The sequence below is a fragment of the Atheta coriaria genome, unplaced genomic scaffold (assembly GCF_025399875.1).
Source record: "Atheta coriaria isolate IRGN ID8LTWV9N9 unplaced genomic scaffold, Caltech_Dcor_3.1 hic_scaffold_5_pilon, whole genome shotgun sequence".
Lineage (NCBI taxonomy): Eukaryota > Metazoa > Arthropoda > Insecta > Coleoptera > Staphylinidae > Dalotia > Dalotia coriaria.
The window spans coordinates 6300515-6326862 of record NW_027045447.1 but is presented as its reverse complement, the minus strand read 5'-3'; the positions used below and the strand labels follow the sequence as shown (position 1 = coordinate 6326862).

At 37.9% G+C, this 26348-nt stretch overlaps 1 protein-coding gene across 11 annotated transcripts in view; it reads left to right on the top strand.

Moving 5' to 3' along the window:
• Positions 1–26348, top strand: part of rsh (Rap GTPase activating protein radish) — a 37620-nt gene that overhangs the window by 422 nt on the left and 10850 nt on the right. The window contains exons 1-5 of one of the 11 annotated variants that reach the window (XM_065303340.1): positions 2092–2221; positions 12762–12842; positions 18829–19140; positions 19600–21269; positions 24961–25236. In XM_065303340.1, the coding sequence (XP_065159412.1) occupies positions 19103–19140; positions 19600–21269; positions 24961–25236 (1984 nt within the window). In that variant the 5' untranslated portion in view covers positions 2092–2221; positions 12762–12842; positions 18829–19102. Of the gene's footprint in view, positions 1–1869; positions 1881–2091; positions 2222–12560; positions 12700–12761; positions 12843–16665; positions 18653–18828; positions 19141–19170; positions 21270–24960; positions 25237–26348 lie in introns of those variants that run through there. The other 10 variants (XM_065303342.1, XM_065303343.1, XM_065303341.1 and 7 more) reach the window with 10 other exon arrangements.

Below are 26348 nucleotides of genomic sequence, written 5' to 3'. Positions count from 1 at the left end.
TTAACTCTATTTTGATGTATTTCTCGTATAAAACTAAGAAAAAAACTATGAATATTTCTTTATTGGAGCACAATCATGGAAAATACGGGCTATTTTTTGTTGGTAGATAAGTTTTCTTCCGTTATTATTTAAATTTTAAGTTAAATCGTCAGTAAAACCTTAGATTTTCCACTTCTTATATTTAAAATGCAACATATGCAACCCTTTACGCACTATAAAAAGTTTTAACTTTATTTTGATTAATTTTAAGTTTTAAACTAATAAATACTAAAAATTCTGATTATTTTTGAGTGTAAACAAGGTATACACCAACAAATAAGCAAAAACTGGCCCTTATTGCCGTTGTTAATTAAATTTACCAGCAATTTTACTATAGATATTGATTTAATCCCCAATTCTGCACTTAAAATTCAACCAATGCAACTTTTTTTACACCATTATTATTTTTGACACCTATAGAACTCTATTTTGATATATTTTCAAGGCGTAAACGGAAGAAAACAAAAGATTTTTACTATTTCCTGCGCACAATCAGTGTGCACGCTGAATATAGGTGAACGGCGGGTGGTTTGGTTATTTATAGATTGTGCGGGGTGCCGTCCGTTATTGGCTACAACGAACACTTCCAACGTAAAATTCACAAATTGATTTCGCAATATTTAAACTCTTCGCAACGCATGCACACGCACACTAAAATATAATTGATTAAATTCGCTGCAAATTGATTAAATATAACGCAGTTTTATCTAAACAAGCGTTTAAATTGATACGGTATTATGCGAAACTTTCTGTTTGATAAGTGAGTGTAAATAAACGACAAAGCCGTTTATCTTTGTTGTGCAAATTATTGTTTGCTCACCGGGAGGCGCCAAAGCATCCAGTGACGAAATGAAGCACACGCGAAATATGCGCGGAATGTACGAAGGGATGAAAATCCATCGCAGCATAGTTTCGAAAATAATTACATGGAATGCTCTTCGGCGTTTTTGTTCGGGGCGCGCGATTTGCAATAAAATCATCATCTGAACATGCCCATTGACTCAATACGATTCGAAATAAGCGCTGAAAGAATGCACCGGTCAATAAAATGAATACGTAATCCAGCGACGATGACTGGTCACTAGTTAGTACATACCTAAACGATGTGAAATATGATTGCGCGTAGGTACCGACCGGCGAAAAAATATTCATTCCATGTACGCGATGATAATAAAGCGCTTCGAGTTAGCACTCAGCCGGTGCGCACGTTACACACCCACATGACGCCTACAATAGCTTCGGCTCGGACACACACATTCAGATGAACACGCTGACAACCCCTTTTCATCGAAACTCGACTGGGGGCGGCCGGGCGCGCGCACACTCCGCGTATGTGTGTGGGTCGGGACTAGACACAGGTGGTCTCTAAATATTTATACAAAGCGAGTTGTTTGAGCAGTGAAACTCGGCGTACGACCATACACACACACATATACACGTCGATAGTCGCACACACGCGGCCGGAATTTCGCTCAGCACACAATCTTTTATGCGGCTTACGTTCACATATACACACACACACATGTGAATGTTGTGTTAGCACAGAAGTGGAGTATGAACATCAGTGCGCTATTTTAGTGTTTAGTTTCGAACCCGTTTTCTCTTCATCCATCTCACTCGCTTTATATGTGTGTTTAATATATTGTGGGTGTGAGTGCTTCTGCTCATTGTGCTGCCGTTCGGTTTTGGCGCGACGGACGCCAAATTCCTAATTATTGCAAAATTCTCTATGAGTCCGTGTTGTCCCGGTAACTTTTGGTCTCGCTATTACTGTGCAAACTCATGTCGTGCTCTGCTCGTATTGATGAAATTATTTAATAACGTTAATGGATTCTGGCCAGGTGTGTAGATTCTATGAAATATTGAAAAATTTAATTAGTTTTCAATAAAAATTGTATAAAAAGTGTAAAAATTTAGGCAGACTGAAACAAAGGAAAGGTTATTTCATGAAAATGAATTTAGTTCGTATTTTTACCACCAGGGGATGAATGACAATTCAAATCGAATGTCAAAAGTGACATTCACTTCGATGATCAGCATTTAGAGTGACATAGCATAATTCACTCACAAACAGATTAAAGATTTGTTTAAAGTTAGAAATAATTAATGTACTTACTCAGTTAAAGTAGCACTCCAGTGTTTAGTGTTGGTGAAATCATTAAAATTAAAGATATTGGTGCAGGTTAGTATATTCATTTTTCTATTATTGCATGATAAATGGTTGATTCAAACAAAAAGTAGGGTTATTTCATTTCGAATAGTTGAGTTTTGTTCTCACCGGGCAAGAAATGTCAATTCAAATCAAATGACAAAAATGACTTTTGACAGTGAGTGTAGAAAGTACGAAGTCATTGCGTGACGACGCATAGTGCACAGAATAAACAGTTTAAAGTATAGGGTTTGGCTGAAAATAGTTAATGCACTTTATTTAAAGTGATAATTTAGTGTTTTGTATTGACTGATTTATCCTAACGCGAGGTATTAGTGAAATGCAAGGTTAGTACCTAATGATTTCAACTCATTTAAATAATAAGATTTTGAGGTTATGTGAAAAATAGTCATTAAAATTGAAACACAAAAACTAAATGACTACTTACATATAACATCTATCTTAGCATAATACATTTAAAGTTTCCTTTATAAAAACATCACCGTTGACGTTGATTTGTTAGCACTATATTCCTGGAACAAATTTTTTGTGTGTTATATAGCTGTTCAGATAGTTGAAGTACTACGATATAACATTATCCTGACTTTAAATTGAGACTTAATGTACTGTATAAGCAAGGAGTGTGACAAAGTTAAATGGCTCAATGAATTTTAAAAAGTTTATTTCCATATCAAGCGGCGCAGACCCCCAGCGGTGCGGGCGAACGCAACTTGACGCATGGTGGTTGTCACTCGCTTGTGGACGGATTATCTGTTTAATCCTAATACAATCTCCTGACACTGATTGATTATACAAAGTGTGATCAAGTTTACGTCTGAATGTACAAACAAGCAAAAAAGCCGGCGAAATTCCGTTGCATTCTCGTATATAATATAAAAATATGCAATGTTGCCATGTTTCTGTACATATCTTCATTGAACATCGGTTAGTTAAAGTTAACGAAAGTTTAATCAATCATTTTCGTTTTGTTTGAAGAATAAAATTTAAATTCCACGCTGTTTCGCAACCCAATTTAATTTTTTTTGTTTTGAGTTGGATAGCAAGACGAAGAAATGTGAATATAAAATTTCGTAAAGTTTTCCTTTCGTGACACGTTTTATTTTATTCGGGAAAATCGGCGCTTGTCGGAATATCTTGTTATGCGAAAACCAGTCCGAAGAGAGTCGGTCAGTCACGTACGCTCGGTTGCACAAAAGGGTCTCGTTCATTTTGGGCGCCCGCTTCGATTTCAGATTTGCTCGCCGTGAGAAAATCGCAGCACGGGACACGTACACGTGCGAGAGGCCGGGAAATGAAATATGGTACTACAAGATGTCCATTATTTACCTACTTTCTGGCGCTCTCAGCACCGCTAACGCTCACTTATAAATTTCCAACGATAGTCAATGTCGTTTATTATAAATAACTGCGCGCTCGGCCGGCGGGTGCCTGCTCTGGAGCACTTTCAGCCGGCGAGAGTGCCTGCGAAGCAAAAGTCCGGAATAACACGCAAGCTCCAAGGAATAAAAATTAATTAAGCATCTGCCATTGACTAGCGCGTTCTTTTCAAGCTTTTTTTTTTGCAGACGAAATGAACAAAAACAAATAAAATAAAATTTATCTAGAGAGAAAAAAGAAATGAATTATGAGTATGGTAGGATATTGGTTAGATTGGCAGGGAAATTGAATTCATAAATTAAATTAAATTGGATTTCAATTATTTATGCATATTTTAATTATAATTTAATTAAAAATCATATAACGAAATCTAGTTTAATAAGTTTTCGAAATGTGTGTCAAGTATTTTTTGGGATTTTGAGGTTAAGTAGGTTGGAGAGTAACAAAGTAAAGGAAAATATTTATCCTTTTATCGAACGTCAACTTTAAAATATTGGTTCTGGCAATTAAATTTGATTGCATTCAATAATCCACTCTATGATATCTTAGAAATCTTTATTTTTCATTGGTTTGACATTTGACAGAGCTAATAACCCGATGCTATCGCCCCTATATGTCAATTGGGGATTTAAATTAAAATTTTCCCCAAAAATGTAACTAAATAGGAGAAAATATTTATTTTTTCATCATAAAACATTAAAACATTTGAATTAAATTTAATTCTATTCCATAATTCATTCTTGTTGCTCATACAAATCATGATTTGACATTTGACAGCGCGACATCAGCGTCCCTACATGCCACTAGTTAAATTATAAAACTCTGTCAAAAAATGTGAGCACATAAATTGCGCCTGAGAAAAAGCAAACAATCTTAATTGAGTTTGAACGTCGCCGCTAGTCGAGTGTTGGAACAGTTATAGGATGACGTGCAGTGGAAGCTGTTAGAAACATATGCGGCTGTTATACGTACGCCGTAATTAAGTTATCCAAGATCCTTGTGATATAGGCATTCCTCTAGCAGTCGGCACTCTTTGCTAGGTGTTGTTGTAGGTTGTCAGGTCAGAAAGACGCATCTTCAACTTGCGGCACGGCGCTCTTCTTCGACTCTTGAACTGCAGCTTCAACATCAGCTTCGTTCAACTCATATTATTCATTGCCGGCGACGTGAGTGCCTTTCAAAACGTGCGAGTGCACTCCGAATCACGTGAAACATGCGCCTAGCTCCACTCGTGTTAAATGACGAGCGCACGACTGCTTCGAAAACATTTGCGGAACGATATGGCGTGTGGTCGGAAGTTATCGACCCGGCAAAAGTGCGTTTTGTAAGTTAATAACGTTTAGTTAACTTGCAACGCGTGCCGTGCATTTCAATATTCGGTTTGTAATTTGTTCCACGCGCAACAAGTAATAAACACAAACTGGGAAGAATTTTTCACGTTTTTTTTTTGTTGCTGGAGAAATTGCATTCATGAGTTTGAAATTATTTTTCCGAAGTGAGGAGGATATTAATTCATTAAAGCAAACGCACCGCATGCGCGACCGAATGTCATTTCCTCGGGTAGTACCTATTGCGCTCATTCCCGGACGCCGCAGAATCGGAAACCAGATCGCGGCGATTGAATGAATTATTCGGGCTTTTGCGTTGCATTAACGAGACATTTTGATTGATTACATGCGAGCTGTTGAATACCAAATACCACACGCGGTGTAATTATATGCATTATGTTAGCAGGTCGTCATTCGGACAAAACTATGAGCGATTAGTGTAAGCAGACATTACTACTCAATAGGAACATATGTATATCAGTATCAAATTTGAATACACATTGAATATAACGTCCTTAATGGTTATTCAAGGAAACACGAAAACAAAAATTGCAGATTCGTATCAAAACGCTATTAATTTGCATGTTTGGTTGCATAGATTACAAGTATAAACAAGACACGAGTAAATAAACAAATGCTATAACAATATTTTAACGTGTGATTGGTTTTAGTGTTGCCTTTATTGATTTTATGTGTTGTGATACACAGCGATTTTTGTAACAACGCACACAGAATATTAAAAAGTTACATAACCAATTTTTCCCTTTTCTAAAACTGTTTTTCAATTAATTCTTATTCTTTGTACATTTTACTCACATTAAAACAAAACATTTGTTCCACTGCTATTAGTATTCGTTCCATCTGCGTTTCAATACCGGCGAGCGCGCATTGGCGCAGGAAAAAAAAAACGAAACAATTTTAATAACATTCATTTAGAATTGTATATAGATGTTGTAGTCTTTGGTGGGCCGAAGGCGCTTGATATTTCCTCCCTGGGCGTCTTTCGTACAAAGCGGCGCCCCATGAATAGCAAGAGGACGACAATGCGAGCGGTCGTCGCCGCCGCCGCCGCCGCGCGCGAGAGTTATAAACGAGCGCACAAAAGAATAATATTGAGCTTTGTTTTCTCGCGACACGGGATGTTCGCAGGGACAGCGACGCATATTTCGTTGAGATATGATATATAAACGTACACCAGCGTATACCAGTACACAAACAGACGCTTGCTTTATTTATTTTCTACACTTTATTCTCCGATGGCGTGGATTTATTCACGCTGCGCACTTGAGCAAGCAAATAAAGCACGTATGATGGTTATTGCGAATAGTAAAAAGCACCGAAATATTAATATTCATTTATCCGCTCACAGGTAGGTATACTAGAGGGGTAGGTATCTGACTAGAACAGGGAATGTTATGTGTGATTTAAATTGCAAATCCACAAGTTGTGCGGCTAATGGTTGCGGTAATGCTTGTTTTGTGCTTGTTTTATGATTCTCATCGGGAAAAGAAAAAGAGGAGTGTGATATAAATGAATATAATCATTTATTAAGTCAATTTTATTTCTCTTTTTATGGCAAATAATGTAAAAACGTCAGTGGGGGTCTTTAAAATAGTTGATTTATTGATTTGTCTCCAAAAATATCAAAAAAATTAAATTTAAAAAATAACAAGAGAAGAAAATAATAAAAATGATGAGAAAGATTCCAAGAGATGAATATTCTTGGAATACTGCTCTCTAAGGCAAAGAAATATATATTTTACAATTATTAAGCTATTTTTGTCATAAATTATGAGTTTAGTTATTTAATTTGCAATTTTAAAACTAAAACGTTTGCTTGTGACGTCAATGTTGAGTTATCCAACAATAGCAGTCCATTTTTTAAATTAAAATAATCATTAACTTTTCATACCATAAAACATTTAATAGAAATTATTCATCTAATTTTAATAACACGCAACTGAATAAAATTCTGTTAATAACTAATTTAAAATGACATTTATTAATAAAACGGTATAAAACATACCGGGACACCTAGTTTTTATTACCTAGCCAGCGTAATTTTTCAAATTACTCATTTAAAAAGTGAATTTAGATTGAATTTTTCGCGCTTTCAAGTTAATTTTCCGCGCACTCGCTTTAAGAAGAGATACGGGGAATAATGAAAACTGTACCTTTGTTTACTTTCCCATATTTACCGTATTCGAAGGAAATGACGTTTAATTAAACTTTGTAAATATTTGCGAGCTAGTTTATTTATTCGAATTCTTCTTCCGCTTCATTTCATACGAAATATTTTCCGAATGCCTGCGTTTGCGTGAAATAAAGTCGTTGAATACAATCTCCTTCACATGCACTGAAGAGGGTAGAATTTGATCAGATAAAGCATGCCAATAACAAGGCAACATATCTTGTTGTCAGCATTACGTTGTTAGCGCCGTGTGTCACGGATGCCACAAGTAGCTGGGCGCGTTGTCGTGTTGGTTGCGTTTTACAGGCGTAGCCTTAAGGATTATTGAGTTAATTATGATACAATCAAACCATGTTTGAACTATATGTACTATACGTTCATAGACAATACCACACGACCTACAGGCATTCTTGTAGTTTGTGTTAGCGACGTTCGCTTCGAGCAAGATTTTAAATACGCTTCGTACATTTAAAAGATATCCGGCTTGAATACGCACTCATTTCGCGTAACGCTCAAGGGGATAATGTTTTTGTGTTTTCGATTGTTACAGCATTCGCTGCGGAGAATTAGTAGGTATTTTCCTTTGTTCTGTTTTTTGAGGTATTTAGAAAAAAATATATTCAAAACAATACAAAAAAAGTTTTGATAATCTCGTCGGCAAAGACTAATTTGTTTTCGTGCTTTTTCCTGCTTTCATTTGCTTGTACGCGTGTGCCTTAAAGCTTTTCATCGGGCTGTTGCATGTCATGATAAGCGGGAAGCTTTGGGAGATTATATTTTGACATTTTATAAATTAAAAAAATTATGACTGCTATTTTAGATACTTCATTAACACTACAAGGCAAACACGACGTAAATATCTTTTTATGGTTGAAATGCAACAAGTTATAATAAAACCAGACATAATAACCAATTATAACCTCAAAATTTAAAAATTAGTTATATTACCATTTAGGTAGTTGTCAATTGTGGTTAGGTAGTAAAGTAGTGCATTATTTGAGGTTAAAACGGTCAAAATTAATTTACTGCGTCATGTAATTAAAATAGTTATGAGTTGAGGTTACGTGGTAAGCAGAGCAAATTGTTCATAAATAATTATTAATTATACTATAATTATATTTAGGCATCACAAGTATTAATTACAACTTCCAAATGCAAATAATAACTCACTCGTAATAATACATCGTAAAAATTGATGCGTATTGTGGTTATGTGGTAAATTTGTTGAATATTTTATGTTAAAACTTTTCAAATAAGTTTTTAATTCACAAAAACACTAAATAACATCAAAATTATGCGAACATAATCATATATTACTTTAAATTCTTTACCTCTGGATATATTCTACAAGCAGAAAATAATCTTTTCCGTAAAATAAAATACGCAGTAAAATATTAACGTACATAAAATGCACAAATATGTAAACGTCAAATAAGATCTTATTTCCACGCGCATAAAAATTGCACACACAGCATTATACAGATGGACTACTTAAAATTATAATACGAAAAAAGTCGGGAATATTAAATTTGTTATTTCATATTCATCTGCTTTCTTACTTACCGTATAATATAATACATCTACCTACGTACTCGTATAACCAACGGCGTGCGGCTTGCTTCGCCGATGCGTTGTCCTGCTCGCAACAACCTGATTTGTCCTTTCTTACTCTCTTGGTTTAATGCTCATGCATGCATGCGACCCGACCACACATCGAGGTATAAACGGCACGCACACAACCGTCGCGGGCACAATAGCACTGAATTATGTAACCATGGCAATGAGGCCCTCCGGTAACGAGATTGCCAAAGGTACACGTCGTACACACGAGCGTAGCTTAGGACAGGTGCGCGTGCGGAGCGATGGACCGGAGGGCGAGCAGGCATTATATTTTCCGTGGCTAAAGTATGCAACAGTTTCCCTATCTATATCCTTCTCACCTGCTGCGATTGCCCCACGTAGGTACATCGCAGAATGTATTAATATCGAAATTAATTACGCTGTGACGGTCAATGTCCAATGTGTCCCTGTGGTGGCCATGAGGCAATATGCATAACATTATATTTCGCGACGGTGGCGGTGGAAGTGGAATCGGAGCAATAATCATAATTACGCTTTCACGCTAATTGAGCGATATTAAGAAATGCTTTGTTTCCGGCGCGCGCACACGCTGCGTCCTCTTTGTGCGCTCGACAGATAATTGTTGTCCTGCGTCGGAACAGAATTACCTGACGCGCGCGCGGGATAATAGAATGGGAGGAAAATTAATGTTTGTGCCGCTTTGCCGCACGTCGCTGACAGGTCTATTGTTGTTTTTCCATATGACGTTTCTTTGTCGTCGCGAAAATATGATTTGCATTTTTGAGCGCGCTATAAAATTATATGCGGCTGACTCGTACTAATGGAAATTGCGCCGGCGAGAGCAAAACTTTGCTGGAAATGTAAGAACTAACAACTGAACCGTACGTATTATTTCCCACCAACTTTTATCTTGGTTCTAGTTTTTCTACGTCGCATTGTTTTCAGATAAGAAATGTAGCTAATGAACAAAGTTATCTACGAAAATTGACAAAGCGATTTTTAATTAATTTTTTTTTTCGAATTTACAATTGCTGGGGAATTGAAGACAGGTACTTATCATTGTCTGGTAGAGAGATAAAGCTGAATAATTAAGTAGTGAGCTAAGTTGTGGTTTATATGTACATGATTACAGACGAGCATAAGTACATACCGAGAACGAGAGTCTAGTTGAGCTTAACTTGTATAGCATCGTAAGCAGAAAGTTGTCGGAACTGTAATAGGATCTTGTAATTATTGTATAAAGTTTGCCCGGTAAATATTTGTTTGTGCCCTGCAGGTAACTTAATGTTTTCGCTTCACTTGATAAATGTCATTGTATTTATACAAGCAAACGGAAAATACGTTTCCTTTGTTTCGTACACAATATTTGTTTCGTTGTTTTGTAAAAACATTATGTAATTATTAAATTATTTAAGATAGGTCAGTTTATTGAAAATTTTTGGGTGCATAGGCAACTTTTCTTACGTTAGAGTATCATGGGAGTATCTTCTGCTGCCATCTATAACAAAAAGTAGTACAATTAAGTTAGACACAACATTTTAATTTTAATATTTTCGGGTTATTGTTAATTTTAATTAGTAGAATTTGCAAAATAATACAAATCGCAGTGATCAAAACATTTAAATTTAACTTCTAAGAATTTATATAATTTCCGATTTAATGCGCAGCATATTAGGCAAATATTTATTTATTTCGAAATAAAATGAATACTTATTACATTAAATAAAGCATAATTAATTTTAACTATAGTATATTTATCGTTCGCAAACTAATCATAAATAAATATTCGACCTCGCGATGCCGAATTGTTACACTTGTACATTGATGAAAATTGAGTAATATAATATCGCCACAATTATATACACTGCACCTGTAACAACGGCATCAAACAATAATATTCCGCGTATTAATTAGTTGCGCGTTTTGTAATTATAACTGAAATGCATTCGAACACTGCAACAATGTGAAGTGAAATCCACATAATGAACGAATAACACGTGTAGATACTATATTAATATCCATCCAAAAATGTGATATCTGCCTGAAATCGTTTTTAATTAAATAAATTTTACCGCGTGCCATTCACGTCGCTTACGAAACAACGGATGCAATCCACCTTAGTCTATGGACCTAACCGAGGGTTTAGTGTCCGCCGGTTTAATTACAAGCATTCTAATTAAACGATAAACATCGATATACAGTCCCTTTATTTACACGAACAAATATATTACGAGTACCTTTTGTGCATAATCTATTTCCGGGCGTTTGGAGCGCAAAAAATAATATAATTACCCAAATGTGGAGGCATTCAGTGAATATGAAATGTAAATTTTGGAAATGTAAACTTGCGGATTTGAATCAGTATCAGTGCTCGTTTAGCGCACGGCGTGTACGAATTTGATTTTACCCTCAACCAGATGGTCTCGTCATTATTCATTAATGAGGCTTGCATATTATGTAACCCAAACCCTTCGAACGCCGCAGGGTGTCTCGATTGTACACAAAAACGAATTCAGAGAAGTACTACTTTTTTCTTCGCTTTGCAAATATCACAGGACGTAGGAAGTTGGATGAAAAACCAGCAGGAAAAAATCTAATTAATTACGACGTTTATTTTTTTCTTGTCTTGAACATAGTAATTAAAAGCCGCCTCGCACCGAGTATTTTTCAATTGAATGAAGCGGTATAATCTTGACAATACATCACTTAAGTAATTTAAAAACGTTGCTATGAGTTTATTATAAGCGTATGTTTATAAACTGTGAAATAAAGCAAAATGAACATTGTTTAGATATAAACGTTTAGAATTAAGCAACGCAGAATAAATAAATATTCTAGAAAATATCAGGAAATTCAATTAAAAACTGGATTAAGAAAGAAAAACGTATTTTTCAAATTTAAATTATTTAATTTAGGTTAGGTTTCTGTGAGTTTGTGCGTTCATAGGCAACTTATAAACCATTTGTGTATATTATCTGCTGCCATCTGCCGCCTGAAACTAAAAACATTATTATTACTTCAATTAATCATTTCTTTTCTTAAATTTGTGAAAGAAATGAATTAAATTGACTTAACAATTAATTAATTTTGTTTCGTAAATAAAGCAACTTCTAGAAAATAAATTAACTCACGTGAGTAAAGAAGACACTGAGTGTAAAACGTACGAAATTAACTCGTAAAGTTTTTATTGTGTGTTGGTCACGTACGACAAATCCAATTCTCGAATTAAGTCTTACTTGATTGCATAAAACCTAGGATGCTCTATTTGATGCTGTGTCAAAATGCAAAAAGTGTCCAAGAGTAAGCGGGATAGCTGTGCTGCATCACTATGCGCGAGTCGTGCTTTTTTCTGCTCTCTGTGTTCACTCGAAGTAAAAGAGTTTTCCGCAGAAATGTTATGTGGATTTGAAATGATGCACTTTTATTTCTAAGCCTGCACGTCTGTTCGTTGAAGCAAAGCGAGAACAAGCATTTTAAAAAGTACTTTGCTTTGCTTACGGCACCCGCATCAACGAGAACGAGGCTTTAAAAAACGCGCGGCGGCGAGCGCGAAATGGAAATGGCAAATGTAAGAAATTAAATTGCGGTTTTACGTCATTGCGTTTTTTATTTTATTTTGCGCCTGTTTGGGGGATTACGTGCGCGAGAGGTTAAAAAGTAGGCCGCAGGAGGAGTGTTCTTCTCCTGTAAATCAAATAACTTTTTTTTTTGCTAAATCGGCGCTGATGTTGAGTGAAAGTGTCATTGCAGTTGTAAAAAATGCCTAGGCAGTAAAATAAGAAAATTAGGATTAGTAACATGCTGTCACAATTTATTTATGACATTATTTGACAAGCGTAAGTTAAAAATTGTAATTTTTTGCGTTTGCTGACACAATATTTTTATCGATTTGTATGCAAACATCAAGTATTCATGATTTGCATTTATGATTCTAGTATTGTTAATGTTGGTAAACAAAATTTACTTTTAAACTTATTTGATCCATTACTCTGATAAGCAACATTGTTATTTATGTAATTTAAAGCATTATTGATAAGACTTTAAACTTATTTTAATTCTAATTTGTATGTTTCAGTTTTAAAGCCGCAAGCCTGTTGGAGAAGTTGGAAAATCACCAGAAGAACCTAACAAACACAAATCAACCATTAAAATAAAGGTATTAATATTAATAAGTTGTTTACGTACTTTTAAATTTAATTTTAAAACACTTTGCCACCGGAGTTAATACTTTTATTGATTTTGGCGTGCCGAAGGAAAGAAAACAAATGAAAAAACGACTTGAATATCAGATAAAAAAAAAGCGAAACACACGCGTCAGGGATAAAGGATCTAAAAGGATAGGCCAGAAAAAGTTACGCGGTGCGAAAATGATTTTCATACAAAACCCGGCCACACGTTTTGACAGGCGTTATTTTTGCACGACGTAGGTTGTTATTCTTATATGCCGTTTTCCATTTTGTTCCTTGTCGAAAGCGCAGCGCGCGCCTGCTCTTAAGGCACTTGAACGCTCGCGGTGAGCAGCATGCATTGCGCTAGTGTTTTTCTTGAATGAGGCACAAAATCTAAAAGAGAAAGCTTTTAAGAGTAAAAATTTCGTCGAGCGTAAAACGCATTTTGAAATGCCGCTGTAGGTACGCACACGGCGCGGCGGCACTTGTCGGAATGCGAGAAATAAAAACGGCATTACGACGTACACGTGATGACTGCCAAAACACAACGTTGCGCGAAATAATCGTAATCCTTTGGAGCGGAGAGAACGGCAAGTTGAACACGTCTATTATACAGTTTTTTTCCTCCAACTTTTTTTTTGTGTTGCCGCACCCTACACCAACACCTCCACGTATTGAGAGTACACTTTTGCGCCCGGGGTCGCACATAGTCCTGCATATGAATTCAATTTGAATACGCTTTTCTACGCGCGCATAAGGGATATTGTTAGCGCATTCGAAATTTTCGAAACGTACTTTTAATGCTTGTGCTGCACGTCCGCTATGTTGCGAATGACGTGTGCACAAAAAAATAACACGTAATATACATTTAAATGTTTGGGAATTACTAATGCCCTGGCAGTCAACTTGCATAGAATTTAATCTAGGTGGAGTTAAACACTTGTTGTTTGTTGGAAAGAGCTTAATCATGTTAAAAGTTTCGATATAATTCTATATGTTTCTATTGCAAGTTGTCAACTGGAAATTGCAGCCAAAATACGGATAACGTGGGAAATACGGTAAAAACTTCATTAATATTAATTAAAAATATTTTAAAATATTTATTTTTGTATGAAAAGTTGTAATTTTTTAATTGAAAACCGTCATACTCGTAATTATGCAACGTATATTTGTGACACTTTCACTCAAAAACCATTGAATTAATTTTGATACATTTTGGTAAGGAGATATTTTTCAACATGGAAAAGCAAATAGAACACTTTTTGTTGCAAAAATATAACGAGAAGGGCGTACAATGAGGGATGAAAGTTGATATGTAGGAGTAATTATAGTTTTAGTTATATGTTTCAAACCCAGAGGGCGCAAAAGTGCATTTTTAGTGTTTCTCATTTTTGCAAATTAAAATTAAGAAACCTACTAATGTAGTCGGCACATAATAGGTCCATGAATTAAATAAGTAATTCTTTCTACTAAAATCCACGCTAGTTTGAAGATAAAATTCTTAAAAAAGCTGCAATTCTCCAAAAGTGCATCTTTTCGGAATTAAATTGAGTTGTATTGAAAGAATGCATCAATTTCATTATCCCGATGTAAACACCTTTTAGATGACTCACCACATAACCAAGGCGTACATAGTTTCGTTAATTCCCGCTTATGTTAGTTTAGATTTAGATTCCCCGAATGCCTCCACCGGAGCTTCGGCATGCACAATAACTTTGTGCCCTGAAAGCTTTACGCTCTTCCTATTATTGAATTGCGAGCGGAACCGCGCCAACAATACCAGCCCGCACTGAATAACTTACGCCGGCGGAAGATCGCATTCAGATTATCCAAGCTGCTGATGTTTAAATGAAAACGCGCCGAATAAGATACGCACGCGAAGAGATTAAGACGATACGTGTGAGAAGATGTGTGTGCGGTATGACGCCCCCAAGGTGTGTTTGCTTGAGGCGTGAGTGTGTGCGGGGGTGGAACCAACAACGAAATCTATCCGCAAACAACGCTAGTGTGATATCGCACACCATGAGTCCGTGAACTAAATGCATTTATTGTTCCTATTCTGCCATTCCAATTATCTTGGTTAAACAGAAGCCGCGCGGAGTCGGAGCGCGGCTACACTCTGCAAAATGGTTAATGCGAATGAATTAGGCGCGCGTTTGTGGAGGCGTTGGGGTGTATGAGTAATATCACGGTTCTAATTGCGCTGATTTTGTTCTTTTGTTCATTTAATTGCTAAACAAAATTAGTGTGCACGTATTTTGCGGTTTAAAATGCTATAATTTCCGGTGTCGAATTAAGTGGGGCTTAAAATTAACTATTTGGTATTATTGAAGGTTGTAAAATGTAGTTTTTAGACCCTTAGACTAAAGAATTGGCTTTTTTGCACAAATAACTAAATTTGAGGTTATTTACTAAACATAACCTATTTTTTGGTCTACGTCAATAAAATGTCAAATACTGTTTGACTGTGGCCAAGAAAAACGTGTTTAACTCAATTTTACTTACTTAATTAGCCGAAAGAGTTAAAATCAAATTTTTTTACTACAAAAAACACTTTTTAACAACGCAAAAAATTTCCATGTCAAAATAAATAAAAATTAAAAAGTAGGTTATGTAGAGACATGAAATTGACATTTAAAAATACGTATAATTTATCATGGATAAAATTAATTGATTAATGGACAGAATGATAATCCAAACAGCGCGGCAGTTTCGAATGCGCCGAGTTATGTGAACTGCGTCCCCTTTGGGCTGAGAATGCGTACGCCGGTGTTTTCTTTCCATTAGTCTCCAAGTGTTAAAATTGATTATCTGCATGGATGACACCTATCGAACCGATGGGCCATCGCTTTCCGCCGCCGCTCTCAACACACCCTCGCGCACACAATTGGCGTGCTTTGCGCTCGACCCCGAAAAGCACGCTTCTGGGCTTTCGCGTAGTACCTCTTCCACATCCACCTCCGCAGCACACGGTTTGCACCTCTCCAATGCGGTTAACGCTATTTCGATGATGTTTTCGCAGGGCGAGGGCGGCCGGGGTGTGGGCCAAACCTTATGCATAATTTATAACTCGCTCTCGGATATGTAATCGTTTGTGTTGCGTTTGCGACTCTTCGACATTCGGCCTTTATTGGATATACCGGCGCTAACTAAACTAGCTATATATGCGCCGGCGTGTAAAAAGCATCTTTTATTCGTGTCAATGATGTAATGCGTAATGAAATGTAACGAAACGATTCCGACTGAATGTCGCATAAAATAGTTTAAAAGGTGATAAATTGTGTCAAATGTAAATGCGCACGAAATTGAGTTGCTAAAGTTGAAAACGTGCCCTCGATGGGATTGCCGCCGACGCTGACAAAAAGAGCACTCCTTTTAATGAAAAGCAGGACGACGACTACCTGAACACACCGAAATATTCCGCGGCGTCACAAACCGAGCTGCTAGTTCAAAGCGCGTTAAAATTTTTGCTTCTTTTCCGTTTGCCGCCGTCAACAATGCTTCAAGCATTTCGAAAAGGGAGCTTAGTTGTCGCGTCACAACCAGACATATTAATATTTCACACATTCGGATTAGATTATGTAACAATTTGAATTAAACGCTCACAATAGGATTAACTAAATCTTTCTGAAAGTAAAATTTTATCTTAAATTTCGCACACAATTACACATCCATTCAAATTGTAATTGTGCTGCGTGATGGTGTGAATATTTCCAATGCCAAAACGTGACTTCAGTATACTTCCGCCAATTATTTCGAGACTTTTCAATCCGCTTTCGTTTCATTCGGTTTTTCTTTTCTGTGTGCAGAAATCGACAAATGAATAATTATTTCTATATTGAAATGCGAGTCGCATTATAGAAACTAATCCAATTGTAAACGTATTGTTAAAGATTATAACGACGCAAAAGGCAAAATTGATCTGATTAATATTTGCGTATTGTTATAATATGTCTGACGGGTTATATTTCTACAGTCAAAAACGTAATAACTTTTAATGAGAAGGTTTAAAGCTTCTGCAATAGAGTCGAGAGTTTCATATTATTAATAATGCGGGATAATGATAAAGTTTGTTACTAACGGGCGTATTAAAATGAATCGATTGCAATTGGAATTAAATTTATCGTTATTGTATCGGGCAATTGTATACTATAGTTCAAACAATCATGTAGTACAAGTTGCCTATTATTGACTAGGCCAATTCCCAATTAAAAATGCATAAGTAGCTTTGGTTTTGTTTCACGTTTAAACTACTTGATAAAAATTTATATAATTTGGTGAAAACATTGATTAGACTTTGGATTAAAACATAGGCTACAATTTGCTGCAAATTTTTTATTGTAATAAGATAAAATAGGAGTTGCAACATTTTATATTAAATTAATGAATATAATTTCACAATTTTTAATTATAAATTGGATTTTTTGTAGAGAAAAAGTTAATTTTGCACGTGAGTATCCAGAGAACAAGATTTACTTCGTGTTTATCACATTTTTTGACTCGAAGGTTATAAATTTATATTTTACATTGTCTCTGGAGGTTAAAAAAAAGGTTCACCGACGAATTTTTGTCACCTCAGTAACTCCCCGAACGAACGGAACATTTTTTCCACTTTTGTATGCCATACGTGAGGATCGTCTGCAGAAATTTGACCCGTCGGAATAAAGCCACTGAAAATGGCCGTGTCAAAATATTTGTTCAGTGGAATATATAGATGCAAACAATTCCCGTGTGGCAAAACATAACTTTTTATTTAATATATCTCGAAAAAATATTTCGGATCAAATGCGCCAAACTATTATCTTTGCCGTTCAGACTTGTATTTCTTGACAACACAAGGGAACTGCGCTCGGATAAGCTTTATTTAATGCAAGACTAAACATCTTTACGATCCAAGAGGCGTATATTCTCTTATTCCGTGGTCTAATTAATTTAATTAACAATATAGCTGACCACTTGATTACATCCTGGCTGGCTTGGTTGAGTGTTTATAAAATTTAATGCGCAATTATGCTAGTTTTCTATTAAGCTTGAGGAAAATGTGCCGCGTGACGTATGCTGCTATTCGCTGGCTGTACCTGTTGGATCGTGGGATGCGCGGGCAGCTGGCTGCCTGGCTGGGTGGCGGCGGTGGCGGTGGCGTCAGGGGAGCAAGAATGGCCGGATTGAATGTAGTTCACCTGCACAGATCGTGCGAGTGGCGCTTGTGTGCTCCATTCTCCTCTTGCGTAGCGTAGACGCGTGCAGGTCGAGTAGGTAGGCATCCAGCCGCCGCGGCCGCTGCCGCCGCCGGTGCTGGCATCGGTCTCTCTCGCGGATCGATACGCTCCGGCAGAACGCGTGGCGCTCGCGCCGACCGTTTCACATTATCCGGACGCTGCCTGGCGGCCCCCAGTCTAACGTCGACGGCGCGCTTATTTTACAGTGCGCTGTCAGTGTCGAGCTCGCGCAGCGGCACTGTGCCGAGGCGCCTCCACCGCAGCTTTTGCTAGTATGCTACAGAAGGTGATCTCGGCAAGTGCTACATCGATACGTACCCAAATTTGTGCGAGATTTATTTGCTTTCATTTTTTCGTTTTCAAAACCTAAAAAAAAAACTAGTGCGATTATTAATACACGGTTGAATCATGCATAAAAGAAAACGTAAATTCTCGCTGAACATGACGTTATCGTGCTTATTACCACTACTCTGACATTAAAACCACCTGTTACGAGCTGTTTAAAAACCAAGGGACACGAACTTAACTCTCTCAACGACCACTCGGCGACTTGTGCGTTAATCGACGACGGTAAAAATGTAATTTGCCCAATCAACATCTTTATTTGTTATTCATTTTTTGCGTTACGTGTTTGTACCTTTTTATTCGTTTTTTATTCTTTTTGTAATAAAATAAGCTCATTTAATGTGTAGATACAATGTGTATACCTATTTTATATTTAAATATTGTTGTAACTACTTATTAAATCTTTCAGATGTTTGCTCCGAATTGTTAATTAAACGCATTTTTACTGAAAATCATATACAGAAGATCTGAATAATTCCCGTAGAAAATCACGTCCACTTACAAAACTACCTGCAAACTACCCCCGAGCACACACCAATACCCACCGCCAACCATTAGCAAATTGAAGGCCGAGTAATTAATGTAATTAATGTGTTTGTTTGGTGTTTGATGTTGAGCAGGCTGGCAAGGAATCCTGGCAGAGAGTGAAGGAGCAAGACGGAGTGGGGCCGTCAGAATGAGCCATGGCGCAGATACCGTCGCCGCGCCTGCGTCATTACAGGTTCTGATCAAAATCAAAAACAAAAAAAATAACGCATCAAGCATCAAAAAATTTTGCACGCACTCCGAACGTTCTCTAAGTACCTTTTGAAATGCATATGCGACAAGTTGATTTGATGGATACGCAGAACGAGTCATTTATTATATTATATTATATTAAATTATACAACATCGCCGCTACGTTTTTTACTTCTTCTTTCAGCATGCCGCTGTATAGCACCGCAAAACAAACATAATATATTTACTATTATCTTTTCGATGTTATTCTACATCATTTATAGCTGTCTGTGGGTGTGTTTTGTGTGCGTGTGTGTGTTTATTATTCATGACGAGCACCTTTTTTGAATATGCCATCATTTCTGGAGCACTCTCGACTTGGTTATTTATGCAAGTGCATTTGTCATGCAAATGTGCAGAAAGTTGGACTGATATCGTGTTTTGTTTGCTTTGCTTTCCGTAGGACAATGACGGCCATTTGCTTCGTGTGCAATCTACCGATTCTCTCGCATCAAGTCGGATTGATATGGCAGGGCGGCAATGGATGGGACGACTTGGTGCGCGAGCAAGTCGAAGAATCGACGATTCGCCAACGATTGGGCGGAAGACGCGATTCCGCAGCGCAGGCAACCAGTATATCACCACCGACGGAAACGCAGGAAACATCGCCGCCGACGTCGGGCCAGCCGAGACGAAGACGCAGCTCGCTTGCTCAGCTTACAGACATCTTGAAGGAGTGGAGCGGTGCGTCGACGAAGACACGCCGGAAAGCGCCGCTAAGTCGCCGCGAGACACTGGCGGATTTAGCGCGCAGTTTACCTTGGGGACGGCAGACAACCACAGATGGCGCGCCGAGTTATAACCGAAAACGGCGCGAGTCGAGCGCGGATTCGGGTATTAAGAGTATCAGCGGTAAGTCTAGACGGGACTCACAGCAACATCACACCTTTTCGGACTTCCGGAGCGAGGTGGCTAAACTATGGCAGCGCAGGGAATCAACTACGGAGAGAATTATTACAGCCAGCTCACCGCCGAGACGAGATTCGGGCGAGTCGAGTCGAAGTGGACGACGTGATTCAATTAGCCATTCGTATGGCGCTTCCAGGAGAGGCTCAGGCGAGAGTGGACGCAGTGGACGACGTGATTCCACCACGCTGATCACTCCCCTACCTCCTAAGATAGTAACCGCACATAAGAAACGTCGTGATTCGCGTACAATTAACGACACACCATATAATCGTCAAGATCAGCGTCCTTCTACCTCCTCCACCGCTTCCGATTCAACTCCTATCATCCAAGTGGTCACTACTTGTACCACATCAACGGATATGGGCACACAGGCACTGCCACCGCCTACCATTATCATGTCCAGCGTCACACCGCCGGCCACCTCACCCACGGTGCCACAGGTGCAGGCGACAACGCCAACGCATCCACTGCTTTCAACTCGCCGCGATTCCACAACCCAATGCAGTGTACGTCTTGGCCGGCGCGACTCACGCAGTCATGCAAGTCCAGAACGACGCAATTCACGCCTGCAGCGTCAGAATACCGCCTACGACGAAAGCTGCCTGCCGCCCGGCGGCTGGGGCCGACGCGGATCACAACCGACGGCATTGAGCCCCGATGTTGACGACACCGGCCGCAAATCCAGGCGGGACAGTTTAAGCCCCGACTCGGCGTCTCGCAGCCGCCGCGATTCACGCACCCATCTAAGTCCGGATCGGTCGGGCGAGCGCGACATCAGCCCAATGCGAAGGAGCAGCCGTCGCCTACGGCGACAATCCACCAGTATTGCCGGCCGTGGCCACCGCTCGCCGGATTCATCGTCTTGTTCATCGCGGGATCCGAGTCCATGTGCCAGACCTATGCCCGAACGGGGCGAATCGCATAGACCCATGATCCGGCGGCAGTCAACCACCGAAGAAATCCTGATTGCTCGTGGATTTAGACGGCAGTCTACTACCGAGGAAATGATTCGATGCCGAAACTTTCGCAGACAGAGCTCACAGAGTGATGACACGTCGAAATTTCGAGGACGGCGGGATTCTTGTGCTCAAATCACCGATGGCACCATTGCATCAATGACCATTGAAACATCAAGTACGTTTTTTGATTCGAGCACTCAGACAGGTAGGATTTGTTTGGTTTTTTAATCGATAACTTTAAATTTCTATCAAAGATTCACTGTGCTTATTCACTATCGCATCAGTGCATATTCATTCTAGCTCTCGATTTATACCTGTTGCGTGTGCTCTCATCATACTTTTTCTATCTTTACAATATCTTCACAATAACTAATTTAAATAATGCTGGGTATTATTTTTTATCAGTGCGTAATTGATTTGGTTTTATACAAATAACAAAACACACAAGTTTAATTTACTTTCTGACGTATTTATGAGATAAGCAACATATACGAGTAAGCCACATCCGGATGATTCGCTGGTTGTATAGTGAATGTAATTTATTTAATTTAGTATCGGATTTTTTGTTTGTGTGAATGTTTAGTCCGGCTGGCGAAATAATTTTAACGTGCGCGCCGGCATCTCAGTAATATTTGTGATAACACAGTTGGTAATCGATCGGGGGTGGGGTCGGCGCCGCGACGCTGCCTCAGTGGTTCCGTGGCGTCCGCAGCACGTGGACCTATCCTTCTCTGCCGCCGCCGCCGTCGCCACCGTTGCCGCACGTCCACGCCGCGCACATCCCACAGTCGAGTCGAACCCTAACGTAAGACGTGCACGAATACACGAAATTCGCGCTAGGTGTAAATTGACATTGCATAAGAAACGCAAAAATATCGCGAACGTTGTTATTCTGCTGTGTTCGGCGGGAAGTATGAGCAGACTACATGAATTCCACGCCGCGTGACGATTCAGTGCTTGTGAATATCGGGCTGCAACAGTTGCTTCAGACGGACAATGGGTAAAAACCATCACAATGTGTATTGAGACGTATATATAGAGCATGTGGCTGGCTACACCTATATTATTCTGTTTTATTTTTAATTCGTTGATTGCTTTGTGCCGTTGTGTATTGTAGTACATTATTTTATTTTCGTTTAAATTACTTACAAACGTGGAAAACATTTAACACGTGTTGCTTCGTAGTTTTAATTGTTTGCATTTTTTTATTTCGAGTTTTACTTGGCAAAAAAATATGTAGGTGTATAGAATAAAACCTTGGCCATGAGAATATGTTCGCAAAACTTGCAGCGATCAATTTTAATCAATCTAACAGCTTTCTTTGTTGGTTTTCTGTCCAGGTTTGTGTCCACAAACAACTTAAAGTCGACGCCAATTTGTCAATTAACTTGTATGGACTAAAGCAACAAATAAAGCAGAGAAAAGCGTACGATTTGATTGCTTTTGTGTTACATATTTTACAAATTTAATTAAAGCAGTTCGCGTCTTGCATTCAATTCAGAATTGCAAACGATTCAATAGCGATTGAATCGAGAGTCAACTGGTGACTATTTCCTGATGAAACTTTGTAACATAAAACTCTTGTCATGATTTTATTACTTCACTAAAAGCTAGCAAACATTAAAATTATGATTAAAATTATTTTAACTAAATTTTAATCAACACTGCATATTAATCACATGAATATAATCTATTAATAACACGTATTTTAACATTTGATTGTCCGCTGCAGTTACGCATTATTTCCGTTGCATTAATTCACATATTCAATTGAATATGCAAAATGTTTTAAAAACATTTATTGGAACAAAGGGCTAAAAAGCAAAAACAAAAGCTGATATTGTTAATTTAATGCGTCAAATGCATCAAACTCATTACACTTGATTTGCGTCAATTAATTTTTTCCGCCGTTTAGCGCCCACAATTGATACAATTTAGGACAAATAATAGGTTTGCTTACTAATATTAATAACACTATAGATATTGAGGTTGTTGGGAGAAGGGGAATACCCTTGAGCTGATTTCAATTACAGACAGGTCTTCGAAATATGCGAGCCAAAGGCGTATTCCCGATATTCAATTTGAAATTGGAAATGTCGCACAATCACGTCTGCAATAATGTTCAATATTCTCGCGCAAAGCGACGGTCTATCAAACGTGGTGTCAAAGCAAACAAAACAATAACACTAGCTGGTGTGTTGAATATTCAGTACGTTCTAATAGAACTGTCATTTTTGTTTTGTTCTTAGAATCATTTTTACAGTTTATTACAGTGTGAAACTGCAATTATTGGTATATTGGTCAATATAGGTTATGTTTTTATGAACGTTGCATGTTGGGTTGCATACATTTATAGGCTTGGCTTTTGCCTTCATGTTTTTTTATTGCCAGTCAACTTGACATACTTGCGTTGGACGTTATTTATCCTAATATCAAATAATAAATAAAATATCCCCAAGTACGCTATTATCATTTTTATGCGTGCTATATTAAACTTAATGAAGCATAAACATTTGATGCATTTCCATAATTTACACCGGCGTGAATTATAAGTTATTAAAACTGGGCATATAGGCACAAGCGTAAATTATTTAGTACCTCATCGTAGTGGTTGTAGATAGAATAAAACCCATTAAAACAACCGGAAATGCGCTAAGATACTTGTACCTGTATTTATCTAGGCGTTTTTTCGCTTTTGTTATATTATCATTAGCTGTTTTGATGGATGCATTAATTTAAAGTTACCCGTTTATGTTAAATAAATAGAGTGGCACTTGAGGACCGCCGGCTGTGTGCCTGCCGGGCAAAGGTAAAAGGAAGTTGTACCGGTAGCGTCGGATAGGCCGCAGCAAGATGATGAAATTGCAACTCATTATGAACTAACTTGCTTCTCTAGCGATTTCGTGACGCTAATTTCAATTAACGTGCGAATGCTGCGCTTTATAATATTTATTTAAATTCTCTACTGGAATGGTATAAATAAGTAATGAAAAGTTGCAGTTTACAAGCAAATTGCATAATATATCTTTAGATTTGAATAGGAAATACTCATTTTGCCAATGCATTGAGTTGAAGTACAAGTACTGAGCGCAAATTGCAATTTTGTTAATTATTGCGTTATTATTTGCAAGTTTATTATGTTTTATTTAATATACTATGAAATAGTTTCAAATAGCATATCATTTTAATGTTAATAACGTTGAATTTTACAAATTTTGTCATTAACACTAAAGTAATGTTTTTTGGATGGATAAATATAACAACATTTTACTTTTTTATCAAATTTCCACCCAAAAAAATACAAAACAAAACTTTTGCAAAGATTTTTTCCATAAACCTCAATTTTTGAACTGATAAAATTGGGTCTCACAGGATTTGCAAAAGCGCTACCGCGGCTTTTGAAGATCCCCCTAAACAACATTTACAGCATAGCAATTTGTGCGACATTTACCACCGCAAATTGTTTCCGTAAACTGCAGTTGCATAAACTGCGAAACAAGTTTCATTCCATTCTGTGACTAAATCATTCGAAAAGTTTTGCGGCGAGTAAAAGGCACAACTAAGTGCGAACAACTCCTCTCTGTTTGTAAATGAGCTTTACCCGGATTCGAAAATGTGGCAGCCATTCATTGAAAAAACAGGAAGCTAATGACTAAAAGTAACACTGATAATGGCTGTTTTTCATCATCATGTTTTTCTCTCGGCTCTATTCAATGGTTTTTGTCCCACGCGCCTGAATGTCATACGTGAAAAAGCACAATGAAAATCAAACGTTTTACTTAATGACTTGTCATTTTAGAAGCTCTTATTTTTCTAACTCTCATTAATCTCTACACAATTATACTTTTGTAAAATCTGGCATTTTTATTAATAAAAAATTTTCTTCTTTTTTATAGAGCCGTCGCCGTTGTATGATAACAATCATTATCACGAAGAATGTCTGCGTTGCAATTCGTGCGGATTGAATCTAACCGGGCCGAATCAGAAGCGTGCCCGTCGCTTCAAGAATCACATTCTATGCGATCTGCACTTTGCCGATGTGGCGCTCATGGAGTGCTCGGACTTCATGCAACAGTTGCGTGCGTTCAAGCCGCAATCATTGGGCTGCGCTGTCGCGCGAAGGAAGTCTTCGACGACGCTCATATTTCCGCTGCCGCCACAAGCATGTTCCGGTAAGTGTTTAAAATCACTCATCCCGGCGCCTCCACCCTATATATACTTCATACATTGTCTGGCGTTCTTTTTTTTATTTGCTATAGAAGTATTGCAAAGTTACTATAATTGGAAATTCAAGCTGAAAGCGCACCGTTCCAAAACGAAAATTTCAATTAAATCAGCACAAAGCGGTGCGCTGCCGACCGACGTATTTAATAATATGCTGGCAGCTGCTACTTAAACATTATATATATAAAGTTGCCGGCGCGACAATTAAACGCCGTCAACTTTCTGAACTTTCGGCGTCTAATTTCGAATGGTGTACATTACACACTCCGGCGGCTACCCCTCCCCGATAATGTTCGCACTCGGTTACAGATTCTTCGCCCTCTTTGTCGCATAGCAGCACCGAAACGGGGCTGCTTTCTGATACAAACGGCGGAGATCCGGTGTGTGACACAAAGTCATGTCTTGGAGTCAAAGGATTTTATAATGCGATTTATCGCGTTTGTTTAGAATACAACAGGACGAGGAAATTAAATTATTATCGCTGCTAGATGGAGATTTTCAACGCTTTGTTTGCATTGTGCGCCGTTTTAAAACTCCCGCGGGGGTTACAATTTGTGTCATGGACATGCTCCATTTCATATTTTTATTCTACATCAAAATTATTGCTGGCAATCTAGAATAATATAAATACTGACAAAATGGCGTCGCCTGCGGTAATAATAATAATAATATTTGATAAATATGCTCGTCACATAGTGCGGCAACCAGGCCAGCAGGCTTCATAAGTCTAGCTAACAGAACCGTGACTAGGCATGAATAATAATTACATATCAAAACAGTTAAGCCTGCACGGTGGCACATACATTTTCCGTGCAAGAAACCGACGAGGGACAACGGGAGCTATACTTAATCCGCCTTTACCTTATTTATCATCAGGTCGTAATTTTTCGTTTCTTACGGATTAACCTCGTCTTTTTCCTTCCTGTAGCATGCTTTTTGTGTGTTTTCGCAAGTTTTTGCCTTTTTAGCTTTTGTTACTTTATAATTTATATAAAAAAACAACAATAACACAACAAAAATCGTGTTCTTGTTGTATTTTTATATGCATCACCAGTTATTA